Here is a 14,695-nt window from a genome sequence, read left to right as displayed (position 1 = left end):
TCAAAAACGCACACTACGTGTGCACAAAGCCTTGTTGCCGATCTGTCGTCTTCATATGTTGTTCTATGAGGCGGGGGGGGGGCAGAAGAGAGCTCTCATAACTAAATACTTTGGACTCAAAAATGTTGTGTCTCTATGTATTCTTCCAGCTCTCCTAGTAACCAAAGGCACAACTTTGTTTAGCCACTTTGGTTATTAATATTATGGGATCGGTAGCAGTAAGGTGACAGATCTGCTTTAATAAGAGAAAGGCAATAATATTTTTCTAACCCTTTACAAACGCTTTAAACACTGTCTCTAAGGATTCTTTGGGTCATCTTCAATGCTTCCCCGTAAATTATATGTTTCAATATTTAATTTCCATTACTCCCAAATAAAATGGTCTGAAATAAAAAAAAAAAAAAGATATATTCCAAACTTGAAAACAGCCATGATTAAAAATCTGCCATTGCTTTGTGTCTACAGGTCCTGTGCAGACCAATGTGTCTCCTAGTTTCCTAAATACAAATAAATCCGGTGTAGTCTGTAGTTATACAAAAGGATGTATCCAGGGCACCAAAGCAATCTTGCAAATTCTTTATTAGCCAAATCACATAATCAAATACAAAACAAACAATGTTTTGGCCACAAAACAGACTTTGTCAAGCCAAAATGTAAGACGTCAACTTCATACTCTCATTTTGGTGCCTTGGATACATTCTTAAATGAATTTATCAGCGACCAGGTGGGGAGTTGGCCCAAGGAAGCATGGAGTCAGTGGAGTGGTGCAAGGGAAATTGACAAGAATATAGTTATATACAAGAAGTAGTTATATAAAAAAGGTGGAAAGTACTCCCATGAAAATGTTTATTAGGTGTGTAAATGTATATGAAGATAAGGTGCATTAACATACTGATTGATTGTTGTCTTCCCCGGTTTCCAGCACTGCTCTGATCCTCTTCTGGGTCACGTGACGGCTATTCCAACTTATCGGATCACACTATGTGTGAGTTGGAAGTCACATTTACTAATTCTTACTTTTGGCAAGACTATATTCAGTTCATGCCCCCGATAATGATATCTTAGCGCTGTCTGTATTATGTCCTTGCGGTGTGCTATAGTGCTGGTTTTTAGTACACATGCTCTGCGCTTGACATGTAGTTGTGTATGAGGATCTGGTAGCTTAAAGGGAACCTGTCAGCCTGCAGTTATGTGGTTCATCTGCAGGTTAATAGCATTCTGACAACGTGCAGTGCCTACACTGAGAGCCCCACTGCCGGGAGGAAATTAACTTTATTCCACCCAGCAGCGTTCAGCCTCCAATCATATTGGTGGGCAAGCACGATTTCAGTCACCATTCTGTACATATAGAGCGCCGGCGGTAACTGGCACAAAGAATTATATTTTAGCCATTCAGACATATTGGAAAAAAAGGCTTGTTCAAAGGGCTTTACTACCAAGTTAGTTTATCCTTTTTAAACCTGCAGCAGACTGCATCTTCATTGGCAAAACGGTGCAAAAAAATGGCAATTGTGCGTTTAACATGCCATGAAAAATATGCTCAAAATTTACCCTTTAAAAAAATATTGGGGGTTGCTTAAGAAATTTAGCGGACAAGTAATAAAGTTGCCCATAGTAACCCAAATGCTCCTTTAGTTTTCACCATGACCTCTGAAAAATGAGAAATGGAATCTGACTGGTGGCTATGGCTTAGCAACTGTAGCAAATGGTAATATAGAATCCTAAAGAAAGGGCAATTCCTGATTTTTGCTAACAGAAGAAACAGTTTAGTATATATTTGTCTATGCAACAGAACTGGCAAAGAGTAAAAAAGATACATAATTAACAAGGGAAAAGCAAAAAGGTTAGAAAACTGGCAACGTTCCAAATTTGGTTTGCTAAGGTGATGTCTTAAATTGGATTTTGTATAGTTTAAACATTTTTAATTTCACATAATTGTTCCATAGTTATTAGAGGAAGAATGTCATCTTTTGACTGCAGTATTGGCACATTGCTTAATTATGCACCATGGCATTCTCGGCGCAGTGGAACTAAGCTGTCAGCCTTTGTTTGGAAAAGTACAGTATTTATTAGGATACGGAAATGATTTGAGCATTCACAGATTCAATATGGTATTTTTTCTTCATTCAAAGGTGAGGTGCAGACACATTAAGGTGATGTGACAGCTACAAGTAACATATCAAGAGGCTTGAGGAAGTTAAACACTTGATCAAACATATCATAGTTTAGAATTAGCCTATTAATTAAAGGAGGCTAATAGCATTTAGAAGTGGGTCAGTAATAAAAGACAAGGTTGTTATGAATATGTAAAGTTACAATGTACCTTGAGAATACGTTGTCGCACTTCACCTTAATATTCTTATCAATTGACTTTTAATTGGCTGTAATAATCGCAATTGCTAAGTCTTAATGTATATCCAATATGAAGTTCTTGTCTCATTTCTGACTTAAAATGTTTTTGTATTAACAAATGCCTACCTCATAGACATAAAAATACAATTTTCATAAATGATTTACTTCAACATATCAGATGCGTTTAGCTTTATCTGAACTATTTAGTGTTGAGTGTTTATCGGTTTATTACAACTAATGTAACTACAATGCTCAGCCATATACATTTCTAAGAGTAGATTCACACTTTTGCAGTGTCCATTTGCCACATGCGATGGAAAATGATATGTGAAACTTACATAAAGCCCCATTTACCCTGATGGAGGCCAAAAGAGTGTCCCTAATGTCTTTTTGGACTACATAGGACTGCTATTTATCACAATAACATATTTTTACACAAAAGAATATCCAGAGTGCATCAGAATTAAGTGACTACTTGCGATTCTGTAGTCAAGCCTATTAAGTCCCTAATGTCTTCCTATAGTGGTGCTGGAAAGTTTGTAAACCCCAAAACTACATCAAATTTTTATACTAGGACTTAGAGTTTCAAATCAAACAGAGAAAACCAAATCAAACTAATTAGTCAAAAATTAGACTTTGTCATTTTGTTTATTGAGGAAAAAATGCAATATCAAATGTCTATGAGTGGCACAAGTATGTGAACTATTAAGATTAGTAGAGAATGTGAAATGAAATTCTGGAGTTTTCCATAAATGGGATGATGAATCAAGTGTGAGTGGGTGACTTGTTTTATTTAATGAACAACAGAGATTTAAAGGGACTGTCAACACAGAATGACTGTTCAAACCAAGTACAGGTGCCAAATGGCCAGGCCAATTATTTCCCTGCACCTTCCCACCTGCTTGGTTTCCATATATCTCCTTCCTTCTCTGGCCCTATGAAGCCAGGGCTGTCAAAGAAGAGGGGGATGTGGAGATTGAGGGAAAACAAGCAGCTGGGGAGGTGTATTTCAATGATTGGCCCAGCTATGATGCACAGAGCGGCGGGACTTTGTTTGAACAGTCATTCTGTGCTGACAGAGTCCCTTTAATAAAGTCATATTCTAATACTCTCAAAATTACATTGAGGCCCATCTGCAGTTTGCTAAAGATCTGGAAAAGTCAGAAGGCAACTGGATCAATGTTGTGTGGATGGAAGAGACCAAAATTTAGGTTTAAATTAGAAGAGTTAGCTTTGGAGAAAGAAAAACACTGCATTATGGCATATAAATATACCATCTGTGAAACTAAGTGGTGATAGCATCATGGTTTGGACCTGTTTTGTTTCATCTGGGCTAATATGGCTTTATGGAAAAATGAATTCTAAATTACACCAAATTCAAAAGAAAAATATCAGGACATTTGTCTTTGAGCTGAATCTCAAGAGAATGTGACTCACGCAGCAGGACAAAAACCCAAAGGATACAAGTTGTTCTATAAAAGACTGGTTAAAGAAGAATTAGGATAACGTTTTTGGAATGGCAAAGTCAAAATTCTGACCTTAATTCTACAGAAATGTTGTGGAAGGACCTGGAGTCAGCAGTTCATGGAAGAAACCCACCAACAAAAGTAGAAGCTGTTTGTAGGGAAGAACTGGCTAAAATTCCTCCAAGTCAAGGTACAGGACTGGTCAACAATTACCAAAAACATTTACCCTGCAGTTATTGCTGCAGAAAGGGGTCACACCAGATACTGAAATCACAGGTTTACATACTTTTACCACTTATAGACATATGATTTTGGAAAATTTTCATCAATAAAAAATGGCTAGGTCTCATATTTTTGACTCGTTTGTTTTGGTTCTTTTATGCAGAAATATGGAAATATCTGAAGGGTTCACAAACTTTCAAGCCCACTCCATTTGTGAAAATTTTTTCTAGTGTATTTTGTTTAGAACTACACAATATTCGTAATTAGAGGTGATTTTAATGACGAACAGCAGCAGCAAGATTAACTTCTACAAAGTGGGCAACAGACTGATGAAAAGGTGTTAGAGACCAACGAGTTAAAAGTAATGTGAATATGTTCATGAGTTGACAAAGGAATGATGAAGACAGCACATTACATTTCAGTCAAATATAATGGTAGAAATTAGAATACCTCAAAGCGAGATGGCAACCAATCACCTGAAACGTTTCAATGGTATCCATTTGTAAAAGCCGTTGCAATCAAAGGCCCCTAAAATTGTACAATTGTTGAGTTTGTCAGTGCCCTATTCAACAAGAACAGATTTTTGCATTTCAGCTCGATAAGGCATGGGTGACATGAATGTGCATTTTTCCCACATGTATGTACTGTAGTTGTCTACAACATGTAACATTTGCAGCTATGGTATAATTCATCACTTCGAGGCATAAACAGTGCGAACAGTGGTAGCTGCTGTGAGATACAATACCACAGCTTGTGAGACATTTACTGCTTAACCTTCGTAAGACAATATTAGAAAATATCCGCAAAACCCCACTGAGAAAGGCTGCCAACCTCTCTCCTCTGTGCATTGTAATAGCCGTGCAGAGAAATATTAGCACAGCAAAACTGCAACTTCAAGGCTGTACTTTCATCTGAGCAGCCCAGAGGTCACCATAGTCAAGCGTTCTAAATCACAGAGGGCTTTTCCAGCAGGTGAGGTATGAAATGAGACAAGTTTGGAAGGTTGAGAGAGGGTAATTTACCTTAGTACGTAGGTTAGCGGAATGATAATGCATCCTATTTGATAATGCAAGCAAACCAGATGAGATTTAAAGGTTACTATGGTGACATGATATTCTGAAGACGATTTCAACTGGGTTCAAAGGGTTAGTGATTGAGCTAAAGCTGTATTAGAAAATGCAGCAACTATTAAACAGGAAATAGGGGTTGACACAAAAGAAACAGGCAAACAAAAAAATTGAACCTAAATTTAAAACTTTTTTTTTTTATTTTTTATTTTTCCCCAAAATAAATACTAATCAATGTTCTAAATACTCCATGAAAAATCCTATCATATTGATGATATAGAGTCTGTTTCACCAAGCTGTCTGTAAAGCTGCTTTTGAAATAGACTTGAAAGCACATAGCTCCTGGCTGTAACAGAAGTCTATGGTATCTCCCTCCCTTCTCTCAGTGTTAGAGATGAAAGGGAAGGGGAGGAAGTTGTACTAAGCACAACAATGTGTAGAGCGAAGAATTTAAAAGATGACAGCACCCCTAGAGTATTTATCATATATAAGGAGTAGAGAGTAGATATAAGGAGAAAAGCACACATGGCAGCATGCAGGGAGATCATATAAGCTGTATATAGGTGTGTAGTGAAAAGAGAGGATCCACAAAAGAAAGCGGGAAATCACACACCCCTCAACACGAGTGTCTCTCAGTGCAAAGGAATTATACATTTCTCATGAGCTGTAGAAGGGGAAATCACTCAAGGAATTAAGCTGTGCTGATATATGAGAGCTAGTGAGGACAGCAGCATCCTGAACTCACATACAGCATATATAACTGAGAGAGACACTCTATATGAGAGAAGTATGAAACTAGGAGCAGGTTGTAAATGAAATATATGGGATAAAAAAAAGGAGACTACAGCCTAAAATTTAATACAACTTTTTAAACATAAGGTTACGGCTAACAGGTAAAAATTATCTTTTCTCACGTCAAATGTGACCAAAGCATTTACATTTTCCATGCTTGAAAAGTATACCCATAAAATGTTAAAAGCCTAAAAACCTGCACAGCCAATGTATGTCGCCATAGTCTCACACTGAAGAATACATCACAATGATAGTAACCATTACTGCATTGAAATTGGTACTATTATAGCAGATGTATATCTTCATTATTACTAACCTAGCTGATGCCTCATTGGCTCTACTAATGTTAGTTTTCATATTAAAGGGAATATGTCAGCAGGTTTTTGCCATTTAAAGGGAACCTGTCATGTCCTGTGTATTATGTAAACTGCCCCCATTGCATTGTTAGTGATGCAATGTGCATCACTAACATGCTTTTTTCATTAAAATTGGCGTTTATATCATGAGTATAAAGCACTTTATATGTTTATATCATACCTGCTCATTTAGTTATAGGGGTGTGATTCCTCACATTCAGTCAGGGCTGGCACAGTCCACGCACTTGAATTCTGCTCCCGGCTTGCGCTGACGTAAGTATGGGGAGCTTGCACAGTATGTCATGGCCAACCAACAAAGCTTGTAGCACTGGGAACCGCGCATGCGCTGTGACGAGCGGCTCCCCGTGCATGCGCAGTAAAGCTTTCTAGTTCCCAGCATCACTGTGTGCAGCCGGAGCCGCTCGTCATGGCCATGACATACAGCGTAAATAGTGTTTTTGTGATTGTTAGAAGTTCTCAATATTCCACTACATATGAAAAGATCAGTGGTCTAGATCACTGAATAAAAAGAGGAACTGGCTGTGCACAGCAAGCTTTTCTATGTATTAAAATCCCTCGTTATAGATCACATTTATTCAAAAGAATAAGTGCAAACTTGGACAATGGAACCAGTTCATGCAATCCAGAATATTTTAGTACTGGTGGTGCTGTAGCATTAAAGACAACAAAAGCTTTTTTTAATGCACATGTCTCCCTGTGTCGCAAACATAGACAACTATAAGTCATATTAGTTGTCACCTACCACTTATCCAATTCAAAAATTTGGTTTTACTGTGCCTGCTACACAATTATGTATGGTCATTGTAGAAGAAAGGTTGGCAGCCTCTGAACAATTAAATGCACATCCATGCCATCATACAGCAAACAACTTTGCAGTCTGAAAACGAAAAATGCATGCAAATAGAACAAGATAAATTTCCATCCAGATTTATAGATCAAAGTAGCACAGCAGTACAGCAAAATTTATTTTGTCATAGTCTTTGTAACAGGTTAGTAATTCACAGTAAGTCTTATACAATTACACAGTCACAATTTAAAATTAGTTACAGAATAAATCACAAAAATGCATGCATATGTTAAAAAAATCAGTGAGTACTATCTAGGGCTTTATCCAACACACGTGGCTAAAACACTTTTAAGATAACATTAACAGACTTAATTGTAACAGGAGGTATAAGATGGTCTATCTTTTGTTACATAGAGATCTGAAAGGGAAGACTAGTGAATCTAAGGGACTTGTGCATTTTTGTTTGCTTAGATCACCTTTAAGGTGTATAAGGTAAAGTAAAAAGTTAAGACATAAAGGTAATGTATAGGGTTGAGGTGTATACGTTTTAAGTGTAAGGTTAAGGTATATAAAGTAGAGTATGAGGATAGGTTGCAAAAGGTAATGTAGAAGGTTGTTCGAGGGACGCTATAGTCAGAAAATGACCTATTAAATCAGGATTTTGTGTTAAATGTATTTAAAAAAAATGGCTTTTTTTTCTACGAAACACAATCTGTATCAAAAATAAAAATCTCACAATTTTCACATTGGCTACCAGGGCTTGCGTTTCAGGAAACAACACATGTACATAGCCAAAATGGTCAGATCACAACCCTATCTTTTGTATTGAAATGTCTAATGAGCCTGTGCAAAGTTCATTGTAAAGTGATGGGGAACAGAGTCATCTGTGACATTGCCTATTGTGTTTGCTGGATACTTTATCAGCTGTGTTTGTGTACTCTGTCACTGTAATCATGTCTCTTCTGATAAGATAACTGCTATAAACTTTTCCTGAAAGGACAGAACGTAAAAGTCTATAAAAGCCCCAGTGGCCTGAGTGAAAATTGCAAAATCACAAATTTTTTTTTAAAATCACATTTTTGAAAAAAATACATTAACACATATGACATGGTAGATGTATAGGGATACTAGGCAGTGTGATTTAATATTATGGCACATGGTTTGTACTGATCTATATATATTATATTTACCGCTCTGTTGCCTTCATAGAGGCTACCTATTGTGACTAAGGGGTATTGTTATAATTGGGTTTAGCCTGATTATAGTGGCAACACTGAATATATTCTCTCTGTGGCATAGATGTATGGTATGTATACTGTGTGCGACAATTTTCCTACCTTCATACTTATTTGTATGTAGCTTTGTATCCACTTGGTCATAATTATATGCTATATACTTGCAACTGTACTATTTCATATAAATATCAGTGCCATTGTTTCATAGTCACCTTACAACCACATTGCCTATTAGTTTTTAACTGGGTTTTTAGGGGCTTTTTTTTATAAGGTTTGTTTTCTTTTTGTATAATGGTCAGGTGTGTAAGGTTAAGTATAATGGTAAGGTGTGTAAGGTTAAGTATAATGGTAAGGTGTGTAAGGTTAAGTATAATGGTAAGGTGTGTAAGGTTAAGTATAATGGTAAGGTGTGTAAGGTTAAGTATAATGGTAAGGTGTGTAAGGTTAAGTATAATGGTAAGGTGTGTAAGGTTAAGTATAATGGTCAGGTGTGTAAGGTAAAGTATAATGGTGAGGTGTGTAAGATTAAATATAATGGTCAGGTGTGTAAGGTAAAGTATAATGGTAAGGTGTGTAAGGTTAAGTATAAATGGTAAGGTGTGTAAGGTTAAGTATAATAGTAAGGTGCGTAAGGTTAAGTATAATGGTAAGGTGCGTAAGGTTAAGTATAATGGTAAGGTGTGTAAGGTTAAGTATAATAGTAAGGTGTGTAAGGTTAAGTATAATGGTAAGGTGTGTAAGGTTAAGTATAATGGTAAGGTGTGTAAGGTTAAGTATAATAGTAAGGTGTGTAAGGTTAAGTATAATGGTAAGGTGTGTAAGGTTAAGTATAATGGTAAGGTGTGTAAGGTTAAATATAATGGTCAGGTGTGTAAGGTAAAGTATAATGGTGAGGTGTGTAAGATTAAATATAATGGTCAGGTGTGTAAGGTAAAGTATAATGGTAAGGTGTGTAAGGTTAAGTATAATGGTAAGGTGTGTAAGGTTAAGTATAATGGTCAGGTGTGTAAGGTAAAGTATAATGGTGAGGTGTGTAAGATTAAATATAATGGTCAGGTGTGTAAGGTAAAGTATAATGGTCAGGTGTGTAAGGTAAAGTATAATGGTCAGGTGTGTAAGGTTAAGTATAATGGTCAGGTGTGTAAGGTAAAGTATAATGGTGAGGTGTGTAAGATTAAATATAATGGTCAGGTGTGTAAGGTAAAGTATAATGGTCAGGTGTGTAAGGTAAAGTATAATGGTCAGGTGTGTAAGGTTAAGTATAATGGTAAGGTGTGTAAGGTTAAGTATAATGGTAAGGTGTGTAAGGTTAAGTATAATGGTAAGGTGTGTAAGGTTAAGTATAATGGTAAGGTGTGTAAGGTTAAGTATAATGGTAAGGTGTGTAAGGTTAAGTATAATGGTAAGGTGTGTAAGGTTAAGTATAATGGTAAGGTGTGTAAGGTTAAGTATAATGGTCAGGTGTGTAAGGTAAAGTATAATGGTGAGGTGTGTAAGATTAAATATAATGGTCAGGTGTGTAAGGTAAAGTATAATGGTAAGGTGTGTAAGGTTAAGTATAAATGGTAAGGTGTGTAAGGTTAAGTATAATAGTAAGGTGTGTAAGGTTAAGTATAATGGTAAGGTGCGTAAGGTTAAGTATAATGGTAAGGTGTGTAAGGTTAAGTATAATAGTAAGGTGTGTAAGGTTAAGTATAATGGTAAGGTGTGTAATGTTAAGTATAATGGTAAGGTGTGTAAGGTTAAGTATAATAGTAAGGTGTGTAAGGTTAAGTATAATGGTAAGGTGTGTAAGGTTAAGTATAATGGTAAGGTGTGTAAGGTTAAATATAATGGTCAGGTGTGTAAGGTAAAGTATAATGGTGAGGTGTGTAAGATTAAATATAATGGTCAGGTGTGTAAGGTAAAGTATAATGGTAAGGTGTGTAAGGTTAAGTATAATGGTAAGGTGTGTAAGGTTAAGTATAATGGTCAGGTGTGTAAGGTAAAGTATAATGGTGAGGTGTGTAAGATTAAATATAATGGTCAGGTGTGTAAGGTTAAGTATAATGGTAAGGTGTGTAAGGTTAAGTATAATGGTAAGGTGTGTAAGGTTAAGTATAATGGTCAGGTGTGTAAGGTAAAGTATAATGGTGAGGTGTGTAAGATTAAATATAATGGTCAGGTGTGTAAGGTAAAGTATAATGGTAAGGTGTGTAAGGTTAAGTATAATAGTAAGGTGCGTAAGGTTAAGTATAATGGTAAGGTGCGTAAGGTTAAGTATAATGGTAAGGTGTGTAAGGTTAAGTATAATAGTAAGGTGTGTAAGGTTAAGTATAATGGTAATGTGTGTAAGGTTAAGTATAATGGTAAGGTGTGTAAGGTTAAGTATAATGGTCAGGTGTGTAAGGTAAAGTATAATGGTGAGGTGTGTAAGATTAAATATAATGGTCAGGTGTGTAAGGTAAAGTATAATGGTAAGGTGTGTAAGGTTAAGTATAAATGGTAAGGTGTGTAAGGTTAAGTATAATAGTAAGGTGTGTAAGGTTAAGTATAATGGTAAGGTGCGCAAGGTTAAGTATAATGGTAAGGTGTGTAAGGTTAAGTATAATAGTAAGGTGTGTAAGGTTAAGTATAATGGTAAGGTGTGTAAGGTTAAGTATAATGGTAAGGTGTGTAAGGTTAAGTATAATGGTCAGGTGTGTAAGGTAAAGTATAATGGTGAGGTGTGTAAGATTAAATATAATGGTCAGGTGTGTAAGGTAAAGTATAATGGTAAGGTGTGTAAGGTTAAGTATAAATGGTAAGGTGTGTAAGGTTAAGTATAATAGTAAGGTGTGTAAGGTTAAGTATAATGGTAAGGTGCGTAAGGTTAAGTATAATGGTAAGGTGTGTAAGGTTAAGTATAATGGTAAGGTGTGTAAGGTTAAGTATAATGGTAAGGTGTGTAAGGTTAAGTATAATGGTAAGGTGTGTAAGGTAAAGTATAATGGTAAGGTGTGTAAGGTTAAGCATAATAGTAAGGTGTGTAAGGTTAAGTATAATGGTAAGGTGTGTAAGGTTAAGTATAATGGTAAGGTGTGTAAGGTTAAGTATAATGGTAAGGTATGTAAGGTTAAGTATAATGGTAAGGTGTGTAAGGTTAAGTATAATGGTAAGGTGTGTAAGGTTAAGTATAATGGTAAGGTGTGTAAGGTTAAGTATAATGGTATGGTGTGTAAGGTTAAGTATAATGGCAAAGTGTGTAAGGTTAAGTGTAATGGTAAGGAGTGTAAGGTAAAGTATAATGGTATGGTGTGTAAGGTTAAGTATAATGGTAAGGTGTGTAAGGTTAAGTGTAATGGTAAGGTGTGTAAGATTAAGTGTAATGGTAAGGTGTGTAAAATAAAGTATAAAGTTAATGTCTCATACAGACATCCATTTTTCACTTACACATTATATTTGTGAATTTCACATACCCATTATAGTTTATAGTGTTGCTCACATTTCCATGTTTTCTGTGGACTATGTCTCAAAAAAAACACAAAACACATGTCAGTTTTTGATCAAAGGATCAAAATCACTTATAAAAGTCTGTGGGTCTGTGAAAATCACAAACAGCATATGGCTGCCAAACTAATGAAAATCGGTCTGTTATTTTCACGTATGAGCAAAAAAATGGACGTCTGAGTGAGACCTAAGAGGTATGAGGTTAAAGGTGTATAACAATGTATTCCATACAAATATTGAATAAACTCTGGAAACATTGTGAATTCACCCCTTATAACATTTTTGTGTCTTGTAACAATCTAAAATTTGCATAGCTAGTAAGAGAGGGTGGCCTACAGTGATTTTAGAGCAACATGGGCCCTTTGCATCTATCACTTTCATAAATTATTTGTTGCCTGCAGCAAGTTGAAACATAATTAATCTGTGCACTCGAAGATGGCATCTACAGACTGGTGAAAACGTATGCAATTTGATATCGGATAAGGTGGGTCAGGAAAGTCACTATTTAGTAGACTCACAGAAAAACCTGAAACTACATGACTATACATGTGTGTACCATAGACCCAATTTGGGGTCCATATTGTGTTTGCATATTTTTGTCATTAACTGGAGTGGATACTAGATACTAGAGCAAAGCAAGAAGGAAAATTTTGACTATTTTCAATACAATCCAGACTTCTCTCCAGAACGGGCATTGCTGATCACCTACACTGGTATAATCAGTATGTAGGAGAATACTTGATGTTCAAGCTTACTGTATTTCATATATTAGAATATCTTATGTAAGCTTTTGTAAGTGCATCAATAGGATTACATTTAGTGGCCACCTGCTGACCTGGTTTAGCTCTATGATATGCATAATGCTTTGTGTAAGTACAATACTGTTAGTAGAAATATATTAACACATTAAGAGACATACAATGTTGTTAGCAAAGACAAAAATGACAGTTTGTACTTCCTCACCCCTTCTCCACAGTACCAGTATAAGCTCACATAACATAGGATGTCTTGTATAATTTCAATTAGCAATTTATTGGGGTGGGCAGTAAAGGTTAAATACTATGGTTAAAGACCAACTATTGGGTAAAAGGCATTTGCTGTGACCTTACTGGATTAATGGATATGAGCCAATAGTTCTATGTTACTTTTGTAATGGAAGGGACATCTTAGGCAGTGAAGTGTGCAGTCTTCAAAGAAGCCTTTTAATGATGTCAGCAGCCAATATAAGGCAATAGTATTGTATGTCAATAGGTTAAATGAGGCTTCTAATATAAAACTATGCATGTAACCTATTCAATAGTGTGAGAGGTAACAAATACATGTTATCCGTTGCAAGGCGTACACCACAATATACTATTGTTACGCTTCAAAAATGAAGGCTATTTATGATTTTGCTAGATTATCCTAGCTAACTCCTACACTTGTAATACATCTCTCAACGTGTTTAGTTCTACTAGTGCATTCGATAATTTTATAACTATCCTTAACAATTAAGGGGCCTATTTATATAAATTAGCTCTCCTACAAGAGGAAGAAAGCTTCCACCTTTGTGCCACACATTGGAGGTAGCCGTGTCTTTTCCATTTGATGACGACTCTGGTTTGGCTAAATATCCTAAGCCAAGTAGCAATGCTGGTTAAAGGGTCAGACACTGACTTAAGAGGTAGCAAAATCCACGGAGTCGCAATAGATAGACAGGGGTTTTTTTTCTTGAAGGAAGGTTAATTTGTATAAATTATCACATGGGAACATTGTTTGTCCTATAGATCTCCCTATGTCAACTTGGTGGTTTCTCCAATGATACATAATGTCCCCAGGTGCTTTGCAGTAATGGTTTGCCGTGATGGATTATATGGAATATGATCTAGATCCATAAAGTATACAAATGTTTTTGAAGGGAACTATGCTAATTTTTTAAGGAGCCTCAAACTCCAAGCTTAAGTTCACATTGTCCATGTCTGTTGGAATAAAAAAAAATTCAGGTAGAAAAATACATTCCTGTTATTACTCATCCCTTTACAACCTGATCTAAATGACCTCATAAATCAACAGTCAAGTATTTTTTAGAAAATAAACAAGAAACTTACAGCAATTCCATGGCCAAAACCAGAGCCTGGTTGAGGACTTGCAGCACTAATGTAGTTACCAACACCAGAGTCTTGGCTAGCAGTTCCATAGAGATCCGCCACAGGGCCTGGGCTGTTAGCCCCTGGGAATCCACCAGGTCGAGCTGGGTTGGTGCCTGCCGGGGAAGCGGGTGCGCCATAGTTCGGTTGAGCACTGTAGCTATTCAGGACTGGTGTGCAGAGAATAAAGCCAAGTATGAGAGCAGAAGCATGGCATGCTGTGTTATTACAGACAAAAGACAACAATCTATAAACAACCAAACACCATAGAAAATAGCCTTGGCTTGACCTTAAACAATCAATGCCATGCAGAACAAGAGCATACTCATAAAGGAAAATTTTAGAGCACACAACAACTGGACAAACTTAAAAATAAAATGAAACTACATACACTGAAAAGAAATCATCTACTATACCTAAGACTGATGAACCAGGATTAAACAAAAGCAATACAAACAGGTGAAAGGAGTTTTCAAACATTGTAGTCTATGATCATGCAATCAGGTTTTATTTCCCCGTTCTCATGACAGATCTTGGTATGCAGAGACAGCATTCACATCCCATGCAAACTACAAAGGAACTGAGTGCTAACATAATGAAGGGTGTTTCATTTGATGACATGATATTAGTTTGAAGACAGAATTACAACTACATTTTATCAAATATTCATATACAAAAAGTTAAAGCCATAAAAAATAATAAAATCTATGATATCTGATTGAATCTATTCTAGACAAACACAAACTTGTAAAAATCACATCTGCCTCTTCCCACCATGGGAATAGATCTGTATATAGTTGCAT

General features: G+C 36.1%; 1 protein-coding gene across 4 annotated transcripts in view; it reads right to left on the bottom strand.

Annotated features, from left to right (window-relative positions):
* Positions 1-14,695, bottom strand: part of MSI2 (musashi RNA binding protein 2) — an 810,011-nt gene that overhangs the window by 19,016 nt on the left and 776,300 nt on the right. For 3 of the 4 annotated variants that reach the window (XM_073664582.1, XM_073664583.1, XM_073664584.1), the window contains 2 exons: positions 13,854-14,062; positions 4,491-4,568 (listed from right to left, as the gene is read on the bottom strand). The exons of the other annotated variant lie outside the window; for it this stretch is intronic. In XM_073664582.1, coding sequence (XP_073520683.1) covers positions 4,527-4,568; positions 13,854-14,062 — 251 coding nt within the window. In that variant the 3' untranslated portion in view covers positions 4,491-4,526. The remainder of the gene's footprint in view (positions 1-4,490; positions 4,569-13,853; positions 14,063-14,695) is intronic. 4 annotated transcript variants of the gene reach the window in all.

The sequence above is a fragment of the Phyllobates terribilis genome, unplaced genomic scaffold (genome assembly GCF_046119375.1).
Source record: "Phyllobates terribilis strain yellow unplaced genomic scaffold, ASM4611937v1 Scaffold_2__4_contigs__length_985480577, whole genome shotgun sequence".
NCBI lineage: Eukaryota > Metazoa > Chordata > Amphibia > Anura > Dendrobatidae > Phyllobates > Phyllobates terribilis.
The sequence above is the reverse complement of the archived record's forward strand: the minus strand, read 5'-3'. Positions and strand labels throughout refer to the sequence as shown.